At 41.2% G+C, this 22,973-nt stretch overlaps 1 protein-coding gene across 4 annotated transcripts in view; it reads left to right on the top strand.

Moving 5' to 3' along the window:
- LOC133350627 (PDZ and LIM domain protein 3-like) overlaps positions 1-22,840 on the top strand; it is a 43,241-nt gene extending 20,401 nt beyond the window's left edge. For 2 of the 4 annotated variants that reach the window (XM_061565203.1, XM_061565202.1), the window contains exons 4-9: positions 11,000-11,084; positions 16,114-16,172; positions 17,139-17,507; positions 18,027-18,172; positions 19,333-19,447; positions 20,460-22,840. In XM_061565203.1, the coding sequence (XP_061421187.1) occupies positions 11,000-11,084; positions 16,114-16,172; positions 17,139-17,507; positions 18,027-18,172; positions 19,333-19,447; positions 20,460-20,646 (961 nt within the window). In that variant the 3' untranslated portion in view covers positions 20,647-22,840. Of the gene's footprint in view, positions 1-10,999; positions 11,085-14,132; positions 14,312-16,113; positions 16,173-17,138; positions 17,508-18,026; positions 18,173-19,332; positions 19,448-20,459 lie in introns of all 4 variants that reach the window. The other 2 variants (XM_061565204.1, XM_061565206.1) reach the window with 2 other exon arrangements.
- The last annotated feature ends 133 nt before the right edge of the window (positions 22,841-22,973 follow it).

A 22,973-nucleotide genomic window follows, 5' to 3' on the forward strand; every position in this document is an offset into this window, starting at 1 on the left:
GGCGAAACATTATCATACCCAAACACACGAAATCATGCAAATGCCCTTCAAAAGAGATACTTCTGAAGTAAATATCATTCACGTGAAAGGAATTCACAACGTCGCGATTGCCAGTGGTTGCCTCTTGTACATCGACCGATAGTTATGTCAGTTCGTCTATCGGCAGGTATTTTTTCACGTCGCATCTGAAAGAGGATGGAGTGGGAGTGTTCGGTAAGCGTGTGAGAATGAATGTTCGGCGTACAATGCACCCTTGTGCACCAGCTGCCACAGAAACCTGACAGAGGGACGGGTAATGATGCGCCTTCACCTTTTGGACACGTGTTGCCCCTGGGTGCTTGTTGTGAGATTTTGCGTAAGTTCACGACATCGCGACGAGCTTCCCGTGAGATTCCTGAGGGTTCTTATTCTCTCGGCACAATTCGGATGGACTTTTAATGGATAGAGAGGGGAGAGAGAAAAAAACTTCAATTCGGTGCTGTTTATTGTTCCGTCGTGATAAACGGTTGAGCTCACAGGAAAAACGTTTGCAGCAACAATGGGCGGTAACAAGACAGGAAACGAGTCCACACATGCAAGTGCAAGCGATTATGCATTTACACGCCCCAGCGTGGATGCACTGTAATGTACGCACATGTATATGTTGGGGGTGTAGCGATTCGCTCTCCTCGCAATTGTGTTTCCGTGTTTGTGAAAATGTTGATGCTGTGGTGAATGTAGCAGCCTCTCGTGGCTGACGATAAAAAAAAGTTCTTACACAGGTGGGATGGCTGCTACGTACGGTGCGAAAGAAGTTCAACATTAAAATACGGCACTGTATATAACATCATAAAACCCCTTTGTGCATGAAACAAAGCAAGTTACTCCGACCATTTGCAGAGGTGTAATATCAAAGACAATTGGGTAATGATGGGGTTGGGGAGTGAGTCTGCACCCACATACACAATGGGCAACAAGTCTGCAGGTGGTTGACGGGCTGGAGTGGATAATGGGGAATAAACCCAGGGTGGCAGGACTTACTCTTTGGTTCTTTCGGTAAAGTCACGTATAAAGATAAAATAATAAATTAAATATTAGCATACGACGTTTCGATTGCAACACAAGCAATCATCATCAGGTATAAAAGAAATAGAAACAAAAATCTAACCAGAAAACTATAGACAGACATATAAGCAGACAGATATCACAAGATACATAGAGAGAGAACACACATCGGCACACAGAGAGAGAGAACGTCTCTGTGACGAGGCAATCGAAACGTCGTATGCTATTATTTAATTTATTATTTTATCTTTATACGTGACTTTACCGAAAGAACCAAAGAGTAATTCCTGCAGTCACGAAAGCTCCAAATTAAGGTGGCAGGACTGGTTGGGGTTATATCAGGACAGAGCAGGGCGGTGCCAGGGAGTCCTCCTGGCGCCGAGGCTTGAGCTTCTGTTGCTGTATATTATGATGGTTGAAGTAAAGGACATATAGTTTGCAATCGCGACGTTGTGAATTCCTTTCACGTTTCTAGTCCAGTACAATATGTGCCTTCTCTATTTTAGCGGGTCCTCGACATACGTCAAAGTATTCACTATTTTATCCATTCTCCTGTCTTTTTGCTCTTCTCTTTGTATCCTCACAATGTCTTCCTTCCTCAACTCATTTAGCAATATTCCCTCTTACGGCTCCTTGTTCTCTTCCTGTCCCTTCATCCCTCGCACACGTCTCTCATCGAGCGTTCATCGTTTACAATATGGCCAATTGTATTTTGTTTTTATTTGTACGATTATTTTGCAAACCTGACTTTGCTTGTCTTATCCTAACAGTCTTCACTCGTCTTTCTTTCTTTCTTTCCAGCCAATCTTTTCTATTTTTTGCCAAATCCACATTTCAAAACCTGTCCATTTTCCCAGCAGTATCCATTCTCAGTGGCCTAAGCTTCTGATGCATGCATTGATCAGTCAACATTTTCCATCGCGAGCTGTTTCTTCTATTTAAATGCGTCTTCGCCCATTGCTGTCCTCATCTTAATATAAAACTGTTTTAGATTGAGTATACATTTTTAAAAAGATTGTACAGTATACTGTGCTGTAGAGATTTAAGTTAAATATGACTGCACTGTATTTGGGTCATCTCAGGCCTTGCACACAATAGGCTTGTTAATGGCCAGACCAGTTTTTGTATGGGGGCAGCAGTGTGGAAGCGAGGACTTTGTGTGACGTGTACCCTGTCACAGAGGGCAATGTCCATGTCTGCTCACGGCCACCAACCACGTATGAATGAACGCCTGTCAAACAAATAAGAATCATGCCCAGTATTCCTTCATGCTTACAAATCTGTGAGTTGGAATGTATGCATACTGTATGAACTTAAATTCTTCACATATTTAATGATGTTTTGAACTGCAGTGCTGTTAATGGAATGCAACTAAGTACTGCATTTCAAGGCATATTCTCAATTGGCAGTTGCCAAAGTAAAACATAATCGGCCAAATGCTATTGGCAGCTGATAACCGAGTGCCTTGAAAATGTGGAATGCACTCCATACGATAGAACTGTGAACATGCACAAGTGGCACTAGACGTGCCAGGGCAGTAAGATAAGTTCAGTACGCATCCATCGTGTGACCTTATATACTGTATTTAATAAAACCCAACTGCTTGCTGTAATGGCAGGTCGAATGGTACCCCTTAATATGTGTGGGTATTCGTTGGGTATGCCTTTTCCCCCACATTACAAACAATCATAAATGGGAACACATGGCCCTCCTGAAAGAGAGTCTTGAGAAGATACGTGCATGGACAAGTTTCTTAGATTGCGTGCCTCTGTCCTCCCGAGAGGTATAAATGGGTGCACCGTAGTTAGTCTATCAGCAGGCCGTGTGTGGTGGAGTAAAGTGTGGGTACTCCTTCCTCCGTCTAGTGGAGGTCCCTTCCACCAGCAGTGTCTTGAGCAAGTCATGGCAGATCTGCAACTTTACATTTTCGTATTTTATAACGCTTACCTTTATGTAATACTGTTGACAATGTCACTCTTCAGTGTTGATCTAAATGGCAAAGAAAATAGTGCTGTATTACTTATCCTGCACGTAGAACTTGAACCTCCAACGCATGTGCTTTACATCACCCCATTGTTTGAACATCTGGAACCATTGAATCTCTGGTAGGTGTGATGGGTGTGATAAGGAAAGTGCTGCCTGGTCTAGAATTGTTAGAAAGTGCCTGTCAACTGTGTAAAGCTTTAGTTGTATAAAGGGCCAGTCCCACACCCTTGCACTTGAAACCCAACGTGCATGGCAAGGGTGTTTAACAAGATCTTAAAGTCCAACTTGAAGGACCCTCGAAATGGTATTTTTTTCGACCAGTGAGGAGACTCGCAACAAAGGTGATTGTTTGCACGTGCTCGGAATCTATACACGGAATGGGCTTCCGAGTGAAAAAGATATGGACCCTGCCGGATAAGTGTGCGCAAAATGTAAGAAGGGATTCAAGCTGTAAATAATTAGCAATAATCAGTTGGTGATGATAGCATGTACATGGGTTGTGGGTGAATCCTGTATCTAAATTACTTCATTAATATAACATTCCAAGAATCCTGTGTAAGATAACTTTTGTTCCTGGTAAATTCCGCTGACTAAATGGTTGCATTGCTCTTGGCTTGGATCCCAGCCAAGTGAAAGTTTTTAGTTTCAACTTTTAAATTGGAAGTTCTCCTTTTAATGCATTGTGATTTACGGACTTCATTATACGTCCGAACGATAGTTATCAACTCAATCAATCATAGTGTTGTTTATTGAGGCAATTTATCTTGTTCATATTTGAGATTACTTGACAACTGTATGCAAAAGAGGTGCCTTTTTAACCTACGTGTAGATTGATACTATAAAGCAACGTACATTTTAATTTACTCCCACTTTTAGCATTCCTATTAAAAAATATATATTTTCTATTATGTGCTTAAGAACATTAATTTTGTAAAGTGTGGTTATTGTGCTCCAGTGGTCCGTACTTTTGTGCACCCTATTCCTTCCAAAGGCTTTCCAATATTACTGAGCGGTTTGTTTATTCCTGATTTGAAGCTTTCGTGACTGCAAAGATTCATATTCTTAGGTTTGTTTATGGTCACTCAACACCAGAGGTGGGACAAAGTCATTGTTATGCAAGTCCAAGTCGAGTCTGAAGTCATCAAATTCATGACTCGAGTCTGACTCGAGTCCAAGTCACATGACTCGAGTCCACACCTCTGCTCAACACACAACTCAAGTTACGTTAGATAGTTCATACACATTGAGTTTCAACTAATCAATTCTATTTCGGTTAACATCACGTGCATTTCAGAAGAAGAGGTTGAGGTAATTTTTGAGACACAAGTGCAGGCTTTATAACAAGTGCATTGTCTTTGAGCTGTACGCCTTTTGGCGTCCTCTGGTCTAGCACCAATTGAGACGAGGCTCAAAAGAAAGCTGTCTCTGGTGTGGACCAATCAGTTTCAAGGACAATGCATATATTATCAGTGTTTTTTGTTTGCATTTTGACCACAAGTATTGTGGTTAATGCACACATGATTCCTTGTAAAAAGGTTTCAGTTTTGTTGACAGAAAAAAGGGGAAAAACCATATTATTATATTTTGCTACTGGCAAAGGAGGTCTAATGATGTAAGTGCAGGCTTATTTTACAAAAAAATATATTGTCCACGTCGAAGTAATGTCATCATGTCAAAGAAATGACCATCTTTTATACGACTCGAAATGTTTAAGTGGACAACAAGTCAAATAATCAAAGCATTGGTATTATTCACACCATTCTTATAGCTCACGGCTATCACGTAAGGTGACAGTCTTGCAGCTAGTTGCGCAGTACGCGCACAGCCTGTACGGTTTATATACCCCGCGGTATTAACCAGGGCGGCGATGGAGCTCAAATTCAGAACCTCTGCCGCAAGCGGCAATATACACAACTGTACTTCCCCGACCATGGCAACAACTTAACAACGAATTGAATGTCAATGGAGTTTGACAAAGAAGCACCTCACTTTTCCCCCCATTGTGCTGCTATAAGTGGATCATTAGCCGCTTTAATAATTTCCGAAGTATGATTCTTGTTTGTGGCAGTAACTATTTTCAAGGATTGATTGGGGAGTCACATGTCCAGGCTGATCCCACCCCCCTGCCCACCACCCCAGTAATATGATACACCTGCTGGGAGTCGTGAAGCGCTGAGAGGTTTTCTAAAAGAAGTGTTGCGCATGCCAGTTTGTCCTTTGCTGTTTGTGCTGTAGATGCACTAGAATGGCCAGGGCCAGTCCTGAAAATGTTTACTCGAACAAAATGTATCTGAAGTTAAGAATGTATGTATGTATGTAGTTAAATGCACTTACGCCTTATTTGCTTGAATCTGTGCAGCTACTTTTCCCAGGCAGGTAGCTGGATTACATACACTTTTGTGTTTGAACCTTTCAAAATGCCTACATGTCTTCCTTGTGAGAAATGAAGAATGCTTTGATTTAGTGTTGTGTTGCTGTATACGTGACCACCACACTGCCTCATCCAGGTTCGGTTACTTGCCCTGCACAACAACAGCCTCGACAGTGGGAATTTGAACTTTGCCTTTAGCTACTCCTAATTCAGCTCCCACTTCACATGAGCAGCATCTGCCTGGGAGTGGTTTCACTTTGTTCTACATTACGTGTAAGCTACTTGCAAATTTCGTTTAGCTTTCTGCTAGGGCTGGTGTCATTTCGGGTTGTTGTAATGGACCACGTGGGCCGAATCGTATTGAAAATCTATTTTACAACCGGGCCGATCTGTTCTACGTTTCCATGGGATCGATCGTAATCGGTCCATGAGATTCGGCATGAGTTTTGATAAAGTGTTAGACTACGCTAATGATAATGTACTGTAATACGCTACAATGCACCTTTGAATTTGCTCGCTCAAGCCACTGCTGGTGTAAGGGCTTCCACCAGAGAGGAGCGGTAGAGAGCCCATAAAAAAACAAGAACTTTATTTTTTTTACCAGGTAAGCCCCACTGAGCTGCATGGCTCTTTTTCAGAAGCGACCTGGCCACAATGATAGCACAACGAAGTGGCTTATCACGTGGAAATATATACTAGCCAAATACAAAATAATAAGTTGATAGACTAATAAATAAAATAGACTTGTCATATGTATATTAAATTCAACAAATAAGTATCTAAATACAAATGTCCAAACCAATGAAGAGCAACTCTTACCTTGAAGGTATTGCACAATTGGGATGGGTTAAGTACTAATACAGAGAGGCACTGTTTCTGTACAACTACCCTAACACTCGCTGGGCAATTGGCTTCAACCAACTCGATAACTGGAGTTGATCACTCGGACATTTCTTGTATGTTTTTGTCATTCATCTTGAGTTCCACTTTGCAGATTTATTTATGTTCTTAAATCACTGTCCACAGTTAAGCTATCTGGTACAGGAGTTTTGTTTTGTTATTTAAAGTGAATAAAAAAATGCAACTAGCTGAACTGTATCTCTTGTATGCCAGTTTGTTAATGGACACCCAATAACAACATAACATGAGCGCATGAAGTGCAAAACGCTTGCCTGGGTCACAGAACATGTCGAAAGAGCTGTCACACTCCAAATTATGTCCGCTTGTTAAGTGCATTTAAATTGTCCCATTAATTTGGTCGATATTGCGTAATGCACACACTGCATGTAGGCAGCACTTGTTAGGGTTATCAGGGGAAAGTCAACAACGATGGGATTTTTACACCTGACATCATTTCCACCCGTGCCTTTTTTTACAATGACAAGAGAGATGTTACCGTTGTGGCTGTTAAATTATGATGTGCGTTGAAGGATAATTTCCCGAAAGGTGGCCAGTTATATTTTATTTTCAGGCAGCGTATTTTGTTAATGGTGCTCGTGCACCGCCGCCAATGTAGCTTCACTAAATCATTTGTTGAGAAGTGTTTTATTAGCCTGAGGATTTAAGGACTGTGTTTATATCAAATAATTTGTAGTGTTTATAATGCTCTGCTGCGTGTTTTGTATGCGTTTTGGGGTCCATTGGGCTTGGGTTGATTCCCTTGCGTCTAAACGACAGCATTCGCTTCACTATTTCACTGCCGTGCAAAGTGACAATGTCAGTTTTTATTATTTATTTAACTTTTACATACATGTTGGAGATATATTTTTAAAAGTGAAAGGTTCACGTTTGTTTAACGTATTTAAATGTAAGGTGGACCCTTTCGTGTTGTTGTCTCTGAACTGATTATTGAGCCACAGGTTCATCGGGGTGAACTGGTGGGTGGGGGAGGTGCTGGATTAGAGTATGGCTTGGGTTACAGGTCTTCCCCCTTTAAGCCTATATTGGTCCGTGTTGTAGATCTCTGTGATCTAGTGAACTCTCCCTTTGGAATACCACTTGCCTTGGCTCACTGTGCTGCACATACAAATACCTAAGGGTGTATGTAATGGGCTCTCTACTGCAGAGATTTAAAATTTAAGTATGGCATGGTGCTATAAAAATGGCCTGGTGGTAACTATATCAGGTAAATCAATCGTGTTGTTTTTCACATTTGTGCATCTTATTTTTCTAAATACAGATACATGATGTATCCATATTTTCCAGCACAGGATAGTTGTTTACACAAAAATGAACTGGTCAAAGCAATACGAAATGATACAACAAAATGTTTGTGTTTAGTTTGTTGTCCTTCCCCCACGAAAGAAGTCCAACACACACACACACATATATGTTTTGAATGTTATTATTCACGAATTATATTGTTATTTTACAGTCTCTGCAGCCTTCATATTGTTGCAATAAAAACACGTAGGAGTGAAAGCAACTTTATTAGATCAGGTGAAAGAAAAGAGGTGTGCCGCTAGTCGGACATGTTACGAGAATCCACCTGGACAGGATGCTGTACCTGGCAATGGAACACACAGGGAATATGAGTAGGGAAGACAGAAAATCAGGTAGATAAATGTAGTGGTAAAGGATCAAGAAGAAAAGGGATTGAGATTGAATTAAACCAGTGACTCTCGCTAAATAAATAACACCATGGTGGGTTGTTATTCAGCCCCACCATCACTACAAAGCTAACGGAAGGGATGGATAATGTTGATTAATGTATTATTGCAGTAGGCTGGAAAGTTTATTATTATTATATTTAATAGCTCAATAATAAGAAAATATGTCGGCAAATGTCATTAAGGTCAAATAAAAACAAGACCTCACATGTTACCGTGGGTTTGGATGGCACGGTAGATTTATGGATAATACTTCGCGGACGATATGGACATTTGTATTTTAAAGCCGAGCAACGTCTTGGCAAGCCCTGATTTCACGCGGATTCTGCTTTGAAATCCAGCACAGGGAACCACAGCATGACACGGAGTTGAGGATATCAAGCAATTTGTCATGTTTTCTTTTTTAAGGGCACGCTGAAACTCTTCTATCACCCAAGTAAAGCTGCCATCAATCCTGGCGCTTAAGCTCTGTGATACGTGATAGTTCGTGTGTATTAATTTACCCTGATTTGTTGCATTTTGATCTATATTTAGAAATAACTTATATGCGGCATATGGCCATTGGTCCAACTCACCCGAGACGATGTCGAGAGGTGAGCATTGTTTAACCGAGATGGTGCTTGGATGGGCGATCACCATGAATTTAAGGCCGTGATTGGCTATTGGCAACGGAGGATGTTTGGTAGAAAAGAGGGCAGTGCGGAAAAATACGTAGTTGCACTGTGCTTCTGTGCTCCCAAATCTCTTCCATGCACCCTTACAACCCGCAATAACCAACACGGTGAAGTTATGGGTCAACTACCCTACATGATCTGCGTGATTTGGGCAGGCCCTCATCCAGCAGTGGAGTGACATGGGGCACGGTATATGGCTGAGGTGGAGCAGTGGCGAGCGCAATTCGTTGAGCTTCCCATCGTGAGGTTTAACACGAATATTTGTAAGTAACGATAACTTTTAAGCGTGATTTTATTTAGAAGCTAGTTTATGGTTACCAGTTCAGAAAGGCTTTTTGCCCCTATACAAATATGGCAATGTTTACCGTGGATTGCAAATACAATCACGCACATTATCCACGTCATTTTGAAAGGATTTACCTCAGACAATTTTTTTTCGAATACATCTTATCACTGATTTCATGTAATTAATATTTTAAGACATGCACATTGATCCAGTTCATTTTTGGAAACTGCACACGATGTAAGCTCCATTTCAAAGGGTTCACCATTTTATCGTGTGCATGCTTGTCCAGGTTCCAAGCAGGATTATAGGCCTGATACATAATCGGGGCACATCTCGACCTGAATGCTGTTAACATTGCACACATCACAGCCCACCACCGTTGGCTCTTGCCACCTGCAACTAATCAAACCCCTGGGTTGTTTGCCAAATCCTTAAAGCATGACCTAATGCTTGGCACGCAATTCCAGAGAGGCTCCCGCATCACAGCCGACCAGCGTCTCCGAGGCAAATGTCGTCTGCAGCTGCACACAATGTTGATTAGAATATGAACATCATGACATTTCACAGTTGGGAACAATCCAGCACTTCACCTGGCCTTGCCTGGCCTCGGCCTCGTATCATAGCACTGTTAGATTGTCGTTAACCACTTCTCTTCCCTCCGAATGTCATCGTCATAATCATGGAATCTTGCAAACGCCCAACCTTCCAGCGACCAAACCCCACGTGTGTTTCTTTTCAGTCAAACCTCGGTACAAATTAATACAACTCTCTAAATTTCTGTGTTTTCTCACTAAGGTTTAAAGCGGTTATTATGCATTCGGCTGCAATCATTCTGGGGGCACCATGACCATTGTAAATATTATCCAGATTAAAAAAAAATTAGTAGAGGGTTGTGTTGCAACAAGGCAAAACATTTTTGTTACAAAATTAATCAAGGGGGAAGCCTACTTGATTTTTTTTATTTCTGCCAAGAATGATTGCTATTTATGCTTTTGACAATGTATAGTCATTTTCAGCAGATCATGCGAGATCTGGATTAACATAATTTTATCCAAGCAAATCAAAATGAAAACTGTGTAAACAATTATGAATGACCTTGGTAGTGTTAGCATTATAAATTGAAAATACATCTAAACACATATTTGACCTTGACTGGATAGCAAAGTCCCTCATTGCAGAGATTAAAGCTTGGTGGTGTGTTGCTCATTTGTTTATTAATAGCGCAATACATGGTGACCTGCTAAAGTGTTTCAAGAACTCTGTATTCCTTGTGGTGTGTGCCTCTCTGTGCAGTTGTATGCATATGCACGGCTGGGGTTAGTTGAACAGTGATACAGTTGTTATGCGCCTTGAGTCCAGCACACTGCGCTGTAGTTTTTTGTTCCTGGCCACAGCTATTATTAGTGGCTATCGATATCTGAACCAGTCCTGGGGGAGGTGCCCTCCTTTCACAAACCACTGGTAATGGATGATCGAACAACCCTCATGTCAAACACTGCCTGGGGAGGTCCTTCATTCAGCAGTGGATTGGCTGTGTGTTGCCTTTTTTCATCACGTCATTTACAATTTTATCCAGCCATTACCAAAGTTATACCCCTGTTGGGTTTTCTACGTGTAGATTTTCATTACGCATTCTGCATTTGTATTAAATGGGGAATGATACAATATAACAATGTCAGATGTTACCTTAATTTGTATAATGTTAAACACAGGACCTTGAAGATGTGTCTTAGGACTCGGCGAGTCTTACCTGGATAAACATTTGCCATTATTATTACGCTTTTGTGGCGGTCTGGAACGCTCTTCCTTCCGATATAAGGAAGCCATTGGAGATATGCACTTTTAAATCTAGATTGAAAGCTAATTTCTTTAGAACTACTTCTTGTGTTTAGTTGTCATTACCCCGCACCTCCGATGAGCACGGTTGGCTACGTAGGGTGCGAAAGAAGTTCAACAAACATACTGTGTTATTATTCATCTCTTTCAGGATGTAGGCTAAATCAAGTGCTTACATTTGTTCCTTGTGTAGGCCTCAAACAACTCTGTGGAGGCCAAATGTGATGGAGGAAGGCAAGGTTCACCCCTACAAGGTTAATTTGGCTTCCGAACCACAGGTAAGCCATCTGCGGAGGTTTTCTTTTAACTATTTGAAAAGTACGTTTACTGTAGTACCAAAGGTAAGCACTGGATCTTGAAAACTGCATCGACCATTATTCAATTCACAGGTAAGGCCCGGTATTAAAATTCAGCTTATTACATTATTTAACATCTTAACGTGTATGCTTCGTGTGGCTTGTTTTTTCTTTCTAATCTCAATATGTATTGGAAAATGCTTCTGAATGTAAAAGCATGCAATGTAGGGCTTGTGTTCTCAACAGAGGGCGCTATAGGCTAATGTCTTTTCCGTACATGGATATGTCTTAAGCAGTAACATGATCGATCTTTACAACTGAGAAACGAAGGCAGTTGCCACAGTGATATGGCACAAATTTATTAAATCCCCCCCCCCCCCCACCTCTGTTGCTTACACATTTAGACTGCTAAGAGGACAGTCTATTGGCAGCTGGTATGTGGTGGGATAAAGTGGGGCTAGACATCCACCTCTTCCAAGATATCCGATCGACAGAGAGGAGTTGATCAAATCTGCCTACCCACCCGCAGTGGCGAATGAGCATGCAAACAAGCAAGCAGCTTCAAGGTCGCACCGTTATCTTTTAAGTGAGAAGCGAGAAGAAGACCTGATGCAGGTCGTGATGAGAAGTAAACTGGCACTATTTGGACACGTGTAGAATGGGCAGCAACAGGAAAATTAAAAATGCGTTGTTTGTTTGGGAAAAAATGGAAGGAGCCGGAAAGAGAGGAAGACCTAACAGAGAATGGCTTGTCGAAATAATAATAACGATTTCAAGCTTTCGTGACTGCAGGGATTCATCTTCTTGGTTCTTTCGGTAAAGTCACGTAGAAGGGAAATAATAAAATAATAAAAATAAAACCTAATAAAATAATTCTCACGACGTTTCGGCCACAACGCAAGCGGCTGTTCTCAGGTGAAGAACAGGTCTGTCGGAAAGACAGCGCTGTCGTGAGAATTATTTTATTGTGTTTTATTTTATTATTTCCCTTCTACGTGACTTTATCGAAAGAACCAAGAAGCTAAATAATAATAAGAGATTGGTGCCAGGAAGATGTGGAAGCCACTACTTGAGCATATTAGCACGAGACAGAGGAGAGTGGAAAGGCCGACATGTCCGTTTGTTCGTTCGCGTGCGCCAAACGGTGCATTCGTTATGGAAAATTAAACTGTAAACAATTACGGGTTCCTAATTTTCAGAAACGGTTCTCGAATATGTAAACAATTTACTGGTTGTAGTTTAAAAACTGTGCTTTTAATCCATTCATATAGTTACATATATCCAGGTATCTTTTTTGTTTTGCTTGGGTCAGTGCTCTTTGTGTAAAATTTTGCTCAGCTTTAAATAAATTCAATAATTCTACAAGCTTTTGTTCCTCTGGTCATACCCTATGCTTTGAAGTTATGCCAATTTACAAAAATGCACTATAAACCACTTTGATTACCATGGACAACAAAAAATATGGTTTTATATGAGGAGATACAGAGCAGAGTTTTACTTATAGTGTAAGCATTTACCAAATGCTGCAGATTAAATAAATCATATTTTGTTAAGCTTTTATAATTGTGGTTGTGTTTTATAATTTCTGTCTTGATACTAGTGATTGTACGAACAACTCAACTTAAGTATTTAGCTAATTAATAAATAAAATATTTCTAATAAATCCTTCCCTGTTTGTTGAATGGATAACTACAACATTTATTAATATAGTTCAGTAGTAACAATAAAAAAAATTAAGCTGTATTTTTTATATTTTACACAATAGTGCAGGTCTAAAACAGCACTGCATGGCTGTAACATTGACTATAGATGTGTGGTAAGAATGTAAGACTCATGAGTGGTGTGTACATGTGTTCATAACCCATACATTACTTGTGAATTATTTCTGCTGCAGTTTCAGGGAATGCTCTAAAGTGTAATGCATTGCTTTGTGTAAAGAATGGTGTAAAACTGCATAGCTTCATACAGACTTGCCAATTTGCTAAATATTCTGATGGAATGAGTACAGGATAAATTACGGCACTATATATGAAACTAAAATAAGGATTCATATTGGACCCAATACTATTCCATAGATTATTAATGAACACTTCAAAAGCTGTTTCTATGGAGAGTTTTAATTTGTGATGGTCATCATAATGATATTGTGGTTATGGGAGGCATTGGTTGTGGTACCTGGGTTTGTACAAGTTGTTTTTTTAATACAAAATGCCAACACAGGTGCAAACCGTATTTAGGCCAATTATAACATGTCCAAACAGTGCAGCCATGGCGTTATGCTGCCTGCAGGCCTATGGTATCATCCTGGCCTCATTCAAGACAGACGTCAAAGTAAATTGGACGGAGTGGCAGGTTGTGAATGAAAACCTCGCGTGTATTTTAGCAGTAAACGGAAAGACAAAAAGCCAGTGCATTCACTCTTGTGAAAACTATTATTTGCATTTCATACGTGACCAATATAATTAGTTTTGATGTTGGATCATAATACGTCCCTTATTTTGCTTCAAAGCTAAGCTTGGGCGTCTGTGATTTGTAAAAATCTTTTTACAGTTCTAATGTATTAATTGTGGAAATGCATATATAAACAAATACAATGTTCATCATGGCTAAATTGGTGATATAATTTTAATTGGTGAACAACCTATAAGTATAATACAAATATAATCGCTTTGGCATCTTTGATACCTCAAGATCCTTCCTATCACGTATAAGACTTTTGACAAAGTTACGCTCATAGATACTGGAGATGGATTGGCGGTGATTGATTGTGAAGTTGACAGTGTTGACTGCAGACAAAGCACCATCGTCCACACATTGAAAGCTAAACTTTGCCACTAATTGGGGCCTCGGTGCAGTGAAAACAAGAGCCACAACAGCGCAAGGGCAGCACGGCCGCTTGGCGTACTCTCTGACATGAGACAGTCGGTTGGCAGGTCTGTTTGCATGCCTGTGGGTGTGTGTGTGCGCGCGCATGCTTGCCACTGGCATGTGAGCCTTGCCCCGTGCATGTTGGTTCGCGCAAATCCGCAGGAAGTCAAGCCGATTGGCGTCGGCCACAACCGCAAGCCGGCACCCTTTGCCCCCGCGGGCAGTGCCCCAAAGGTGATTGGGCCCCAATACAACAACCCGGCGGGGCTCTACTCGTCCGATAACCTGCACCACGCTCTGCAGACGCAGTGTGCCGTCGCACCACCGGCCAGCAGATCCCCGTATGTGTCTTCCTATAAAGTTGCTTTGGGTTTCGTTCTTATTGTTTCCTCTCTGTCTCTCTCCAAAGCAAATGTAACAAATGGCAGCTACCACCTAACGACTGTTTATCCAAACTGGTGGTTTGTGTAAAAAAAAAATTGTCCTTGATTAATTAATTAATACCACCGTGAGCTGGTTTATTAAGGAAAAGTATTGTGTTGAATGTGTTACAGGTTTTCTTTTACTCTTTTCAGACAAGCAAATTACGTGGTTTTGTGTGTATGTCTTTTTCACAATTTAATACCAATTGTGCTATCTGTGTCATGCCATGAAGAGAAGTGTCCATTCATAACTCTGCCAGCAGTGCATAACTCCGTGTGGGAGGGTGGCCCACAAAAGGAAATGTCAGAGAACTTCTAAGATCCCTTCTAATCACACTTTTTATTTGCACGCTAGGGAAGTCAAACTCCCCCAAATATCCTGCTACAGAGAAATGTTCAGTATGTGCCAGTCGAACTGATTTTAGCCCAATAAGGTAAAACAAATAACAAGATGTAATGTGATATTTGTTTTCTTCATGTCGTCATGAGACCAACTCGCTCGATTTGAGAACATGCTTTAATAATGAGTGGCTGTCTGGATTCGAACCCAGATTCTTTGTCGTGCTGGTTCAGCACTCTGGCCTCTGTGCTGCCTAGACACCACGATGTTTACATTTCAAAGAATCCACTACAGGATTTGTTCGGTAACATCCAGTGTAAATATATATTAAAGTATGTTAAAAGAACCAACATTCCACGACTAAAATATAGTAAGGAATTAAAGATTATAGTTACATATACCTTGTTTTGTGACCCCTGACCTAAGCGTAACTAACCCTGTCTGAACTTACCCAAAGTGTGTTTTGACTAAAGTATTTTCGACACGTGTTTCATGTTAACATTTTTGTGTTGGCAGTGATTTAAGAGTCTATAAATGTGTCCGTCATGGCTATATATTGTTAGTGTGTGGTAATGGGCATTGTATGATCTTTTATATCGGATATCTCCCGGTAAAATGCATGTTGGTAAGATAATACTACAGCAATATATATTTTTATGAACTTTATTCAAAACTTAAACACTTTTGGGCGTCTTAGAATCTGACCAGCTAGAACATCGAGATCTGGCATTCATATGTAAGAAGGTTAAACACGTGCATTCGTGGTATTATTGTTGGCACGTACACATGGACGAGACTGTGCCTGCTATCAGTTCTCTGCATACTAATCAAGTTGCAGCAAGTGTGTCGTCACGTATACATACATACGGTAGGTGTGGACACGTTTAGAGAATGTGATTAAAAGTAATCGGATGGCACCTACTGATTTAAAGTTTCAATAGAAGAGCTGCTGACATGAATTAAATTAGAGTATTCTACAACAAAGATGGCAGTGCCTCAAAGTAAACATTACATGAGGGCACTGAAACTAATATGAAAAACTTATATTAAATCGAGAACCTCTTCTCGATTGATGATTGATGATGGCAACATTCAGTCCGAGTCGTCATCAAATGATTCCTGAAAACCAATTTCTATATTTATTTTCCCATGCTCCACCTTTTATCATTCCTCCTCATTTCTTACCCCGACCTCGACTTTCTCGTGTGCAGATACTCTTTTGCAACGTTTATCCTGCGCCATCTGCGGTTTGCCACTATGGCTAACGTCTCTCCTCTTCATCTCCTTCACCTATCCTTGTTTTGGTTCTCAAAGATGTTCACGTTCCTTCACCTTGTTCTGTTGCTCTGTTTCTCCTAGTCGTATCTCTCTCTCTCGCCAGGATGAAGACTACTTTGAGCACAAATTCAATGCCAGGCCGAAGCCCTACGTTCCTCCCAGGTCTCGCTCGACTGCTTCCTTACAACGTTGTGTGAATGTGAATCTGCTTGCAAACAATCTTTATATATATATACTTTAACAAGAGCCCGATACAAGGCACAGAATGTAACAGGGGGGGAGGGGGTAGAGAAATGTTGCGGACCAAAGCCCGAACTCGGTGCTCCTGGGTTCTGGGAAGGGGAGAGAAGGTTGGACTCGCTGCCCCGCTGCTGACCGCGAGCGGGAGCGTAGGCTGTTGCATGGGGAAGAGGGCAAGGGAAGAGGAACAAAAGAAACGGGAAAAGACGTGGGAGAGGGCATTTAACAAAATTCATGAAAACAAAATAATATACAATGCTTGCAATCAATATTAGAAGTTGTTTTGCCTGGGTCGTTTTGTCTCCTAGCCGAGCGCTATGTCAAACGTTCCTTCTGTTTGATGTCTGTAGCTTCCTGCTGTGGTTGCAGATGATTGGCAAAAATTGATTGTTGGGTGAAAATATTTGTCCTCTTATAGGTTATGTTTTCAATGCAGATGTATCAGGAGTAATGACATAGCTTAGATACAATAGTTATATCGTTCACATGTTGATTTGTATAATTAGTTGTTTGGCTACTTGACACATGCCAACTATAGTGTGAATTTAAATAAGTTAAATGTAATCCTATACCACAATGTCATCTTTTAAATGTCGTCTTAAAGTCGTCTTTACATTAATGCCCAGTTCAACGTGTAGATGTATATAATAATTAGATTAACGTTTAACGGTTGCATTGTCAACTTATGTACTTTCAATATTTTTTCCAAATGAACTCGATGAAATCTAATTTCTCTGTCCTTTCTGTTTTCTGTCCCTTTCCCCCTATTTTCTCCTCTCCTTTATTCCTTTTCAACTTTTCTTCACTTTCTTGCTTTCGTGATCTCGTTCCACGACGCCTTTCTCTTTGGTGTCCCCAACACGTGTCGCAAATCCATTTTTTACAAAGCAGCGGCAGAACTGTTACCCCTCCGCCCTCCGTAGACAGCGGGCATGTCACGCCGGTGCCCTCAAGTGAACGTAGCACCCCTTCGCTCCCCCCAGTCGAGTTTATCCAGCCCTACGTTAGCCACGCCGTGCCCTCCTCGTCCAGTGGTCGCAACACCCCGTCCGTGACCAGCCTGCTTAGCGTGAATCCTCAAGATCTGAAGGACATGGCCAGGGCCGCACCAAACAAACCCATTGAGGTGGAGGTGCCTGGCATGAAGGTCTTCCACGCGCAATTTAACTCGCCCATGCAGCTTTACTCTCAAGATAACATCATGGACAGTTTGCAGGGTCAGGTCTCTTCGGCCTTGGCGTGCGACGGTCAGCAAAGGTACGTCGCACAGCAAGCCAGGATTCGCGAATGTCGATCGTGCTCAGTGAGTGAGAGGGTGCTGTGATGTGTCTTGGGGGAGGGTTGCCTAAATTATAATCCGATTGTGCTGCCAGTGTCACATAAAAATGTCTTATACATTTGGCAGTCTTTTAGGGAAGTGCAACCTTGTTTGTTAGAGAGCAAGCCCGCACCATGGGCAAATCGCCGTTTTCCAAAAATGTGTAGAATATTTGTCGAGTTTTAGTCTGTGGATTTCACTGACTTGTTGTCTTAGTCTAGTCGACTAAAGTAGTCCAAACATTGAGTACACTATTCGTATATATTCCTTAATCAGAGTGTTCTTCATTGGGCAAAGTTTTTTTGTCAACATTAATATATTCCACAATAACGGCAGGATCAATTAGGTAGCCTCCTGCACTCTCCAGAAATTACACAAGGCTTGAGCAAGTGAAGCGAACATTGTGATCACGGTTATACTTTCCATGTCTGCACCACATTTCTCGACGCGTGTTCCAGCGAGCCACACAGCCCAACCCTCAAGGGTGGACTCCTCGCCGACTCGGAGGTGTACAAGCTGAGGCAAGAGAACCAAGAGGGCGGCTACGGGCCGAAACAGTCCGGCTCCTTCCAGAGGCTGCAGGAGATGCTGGAGGATGCCCAAGGTGGTGGGAGACCTGCACACATACGCACGCGCACACTCGGAAGATCACAATTATATGACAATGGGGGGGGGGGGGGGGGGTGCGATCGCACATCTGCCTAGGTGGGCAAATTCCGTAGAAAAAAGTTTTGCAGTGGTGTAGCTGCATGGGGTGTAATTGCTCATGTCCACAGTTGCATTACTCGTAGTGCAGGCAAGGCTTAAGAGCGTATTGAAACCCTTAATCCAATTTAATCCCCGTGCTCACTGCGCAATCTGTTTACGTGAAACTATGTGGTGATGAGCAATTCGCACAGAATGCGCTCTGCCTCATCAGATCTCGAAAGGCCAAACAGGGTTGAGGGTGGGGTAATGCTTGAATGGGAGATCACATTGCCTAAAAACGTGTGTTATAGGCCACGGCGTGGCAGCAGATGGTGGTGCAGAAACATCCATTCTTGTACTGTATTGTTTCGAAATTGATGCTCCCCATCCTCCACCAACTCGCAATGACGAATCGGGTGACGCATTTTGAAATAACCCCTGTACAGCTTGGGGCGAGGCCCTTCCCCAACAGTGGGTTGGCAAAAGTGCTATCAATACACGACTGTGTGGCTGTGTAACAGTGGTGATGTAATGCACCGCAGTAGAATACCAGCAAAGTGAAAGTAATTCCAGGCCATGGACAGCAGTAAAAATAGTTTTTTTTTGTGGCCCTCCATTTTAAGGCGTCTCGGCCTAAAAAGAGTATTTGGCATAGACATGTCAACTCTGCCACCTCGAATGTCACCTCAATGACAGTCATGGCTCAACTATCTGCATCTGAGTATTTTACCGAGGGATTAGAGGTGCATGTTCTTTGACAAGTTCACTTGGCGCATGCGTGTTATTTTTTTGGTTTGCTGTTCTGTTTGAGTATATTCTCCCCTCCCACCACCTTTCCTCTCTTTCCCCTCCCCCTAAAAATACCACGTTCCCAATCATTACCCCCACGTGAGTCGGGGGGGGCATTGAGTGCAATCGCCCTTCTCTCTCCCATTATCTCGAGGGCACCTTGCCCCGGGGCTTGTCATCCGTGGAATATCTGTACCCCCCTTTCTCCTATCGCTCGTACTTTGTACATTTTTAACGGGGGGTGCATGTTTTTATTTACATTGTGAGTGTGTCGCTGAATGTTCACAGGCTCTGAACGTACTGTGGGCATACGGAGTGTGAAGGCACCTGTTACGAAAGTGGGAGCAGACGTGGGTGGAGTGCAGAAGCTGCCTATTTGTTCCAAGTGTGGCAATGGAATTGTGTAAGTGACCCACTACCCAGTGGCATTGCATCGGTCTGCATATATCCTGCCTTATAATTCACTAGCAGCTGTATTTAAGATGGAATATGTCGTAATAATTAGTACACCTTTGTTTGAAAAAAATTACGTTCGTAATTTAAAGCACATTATGGGAATGCATCTTGTAAATGGTCAAATTTTTTCCATGGTACAAATATTCATTAATGCTAGCTGTGTTTTATGCAAATTCCCTTAACAGAAGGAACCACAGCCACCAAATGGTTGCAATTATTTAAAAACCTTTGTAGAGTTCACATAATGTAAAATGTTGTGCCATTTATCTTTGGATTATTCAAAACATGAACAAAAAGATAAACATATGCATTCTTTCATTTATATTAAGTGAACTGGTAATCGTTTTAAAATGTAAATAATAAAAGAATGAATAGTGTAAACCCAGCAACGTATAAGATGAGTATTAGTTAGCCAGATCATGGTAGATTGCTCCAAGGCCTCCATTCAATTTTCAGAGTTCACAGCGGTTCGTTACTGTGTAGTTGATGGTTTTATTGGTGCTTCTGCAATCATATACTGGACTTTTTATGAATTACGCCATGAAACGTCCATGCTGACTTTAACTTGGACTATTGATAGAATGATTATAATTCCTGGAGTACATTTGGCATTTATCCCATACTTCACCTACAAAGTTATAATGGCCGCACTGTTTGACAGATGGTCAAAGTTTTCCAGTAGGGGATAATGTTCCCGTGTTTTTTTTTCGTTCTGGATATTTTTCCACATTTTAGTAAATTGGATTCTGGAATGCCGGCATTTATGATTCCTACTCTCTCTTTCAAATAAGGATCACAGGATCTTGGTCACCCACTATGCAGCAGTCGGCGCAAAAAGCAGCAAATGCTTAACCGCTCGGCCATGATCCTAATTGAAATCTGTTTCTATTCATTGGCCTGGAGCAAAACGTGATCTCGGTGACCTGTTTTGTTTGTTTGTGTGTGTGTGACGTACACAGAGGCCCCGTGGTGAGAGCCCGGGATAAGCCCCACCACCCCGAGTGCTTCACGTGCGGTGACTGTGGAATGAACCTCAAGCAGAAGGGCTTCTACTTTGTGGACGGGCAGATCTACTGCGACGCTCACGCCAAGGTGCGCCTGCAACCGCCCGCTGGCTACGAGCTGAAAGCGGTGTCCCCCAAGTAAGCGGCAAGCTCAGAGGAGGAGATGTTCTAGAAGTTGCTGCGATTACACGGGAGAGAGACACCCCAGGTATATTTGATTAGGGATGTTATGGTATGCTCTTGTGGAGTGTCCACACACTTAGTGAGTGACTTTTAAAAAACGAAAAATGTTTAATTGAAGCTGAAAAGTGTATTTTTTTAAATGATGGAATAAAACACGAACACTGTCTTGAAAATTATAGCCATGAACTAAGAGTGGGGCGATTTTCATATTTTAAAAAAATTGTATTGTTAATTCATCCACTGTTTATAAGACTTCCAGCTTGATTCTGTGACTTGGGGGCTCGGATTAAGTAGCTTAACTCCAATGCCCGAGTAGAATGACAGCTGAGCAGAATGGAAGCTGAGATTCTTAGACGGCGATTCTTCTCCTGTCGTCGTCTTACGAGTTTATTTGTGGACTAGTTGAGACAATTAAATAAGAAGCACACGATACAGTACTTTTGCCCGTGTGAGAAAGGCACAGAATGCTTAATTTCATACATATATCCGTGGATTTACAAAAAGTTGTGAAATAAAATGTTGAATTTGGTGTTTGACAGTACTTCTCTGTTTTAAAAACGACGTGGTTTGTTTATTTCTTTTCCCGATGCATGTTTATTGTACATGTGACAATGCAATTTTTTCATGTCGAGTTACACTCACAAACAACTATGCATTGCAAAATATTTTAGCGTGCAACTTGTGCCCAATAACAACATGTGTACGAATGTTATTGCAAATGTCAGCGGCATACATTTATTTTGCATACGAAACTCAATGTTTAACGTTGATCAACTTTACGTTTGATCTCGATGTTTAACTTTCAATTGCTAAATTTCGATTTAAAGCTTTCGTGACTGCAGGGATTCATCTTCTTGGTTCTTTCGGTAAAGTCACGTAGAAGGGAAATAATAAAATAATAAAAATAAAACATAATAAAATGATTTTCGATTTAAAGCTTTCGTGACTGCAGGGATTCATCTTCTTGGTTCTTTCGGTAAAGTCACGTAGAAGGGAAGTAATAAAATAATAATGTTTTATTATGTTTTATTTTTATTATTTTATTACTTCCCTTCTACGTGACTTTACCGAAAGAACCAAGAAGATTTCAATTGCTACTTTACACCTTTGATTTGCTATAATACGACAGCACAATATTTATAGTTAATTCTGTTTTTAAAATGTATTTAAAGCATTATCTTATTTTCAGTTAGCATTTGGAATGCATGTATTTGCCAAAGACACATTGTCGTAAGCTAAAGCCATTTATTTCTCACAACTATCCATTTAACTTGCATCATTGAATTTTTGTTTGTATTCAACTTCATTAATTACTTATTTGACATCAAGAATTTGCATACACGTTACATATAGCTTTACATATTGTTTTTGGGTATGTTATCAAAACACATGCACATAACATAAGTAAATGAACTACAGTACCATTTTAAGAACGTTTCATGTCTTATGATTGTATATTTATGCAGGCAAATTGAGCAATTATTAAACAGTGTTTTATCGATTTATAAATGCATTGTAATTACTCACATTAACAGTCTTTACTACGACTACAATTATGGTGCTGCTTCTGGAAACGATCTGCACACTGGACTTGGAATGCAGAGGTCGCCCCTTTGATTAGATGTCCCGGCACAGCAGTTGAGATGATGGTGCAAGTTTCGCAAAATTCCCCTGCCTCTTACACAGCAGTGTGAATGGGTACAGAACAGTTGGTTGACCCCAGTAGGTTGCATGTGGTGGGGTAAAGTGTGGGTACTCTCACCTCTTCCAAGTCGTCTGGCCAACTTGGAAGAGTAGACCAGTTACCCTCTAAGAGGGGCTCTCTAGAGCTGCAATTATAAATTTCCCCCCTCCACAAATACGAGAAGGCGCAAACATAACCACTAAATTTTCTAGTTGTTTCGACTCAAGTTAGATCATACTTTCATTTGACATTGACATTACTGGGATGGTAATAATTCGCGGAGATATTAGATGGATCCACATTGCAGGGACAGGGGTGAGAAAAATAGGAAATAAAAATCCCCTTGCCCATCGGAAAGTGAAAAGGATAGAATTTGATGTGCCTTATGAAGTCCTATATTTTTAATATCTGATGGAAGCTATCATTTATTGATGTTATGAGTACAATAAAGTACACTTTATAAACGTTATGTTTGCTGTTGAGTTCATATTACTACATGGTGTAGTGTGTTTTACATTGGTCTATTCATGTGTTTTAATGGTGTAAGCATTGCATCAGGTCAATGCTTAAGTGCCTTCAAGTGAGCTTGTTCTGCTACTTAG

Source organism: Lethenteron reissneri, chromosome 34 (assembly GCF_015708825.2).
Source record: "Lethenteron reissneri isolate LAM-NWPU_2019-01 chromosome 34, ASM1570882v1, whole genome shotgun sequence".
Taxonomy (NCBI): domain Eukaryota; kingdom Metazoa; phylum Chordata; class Hyperoartia; order Petromyzontiformes; family Petromyzontidae; genus Lethenteron; species Lethenteron reissneri.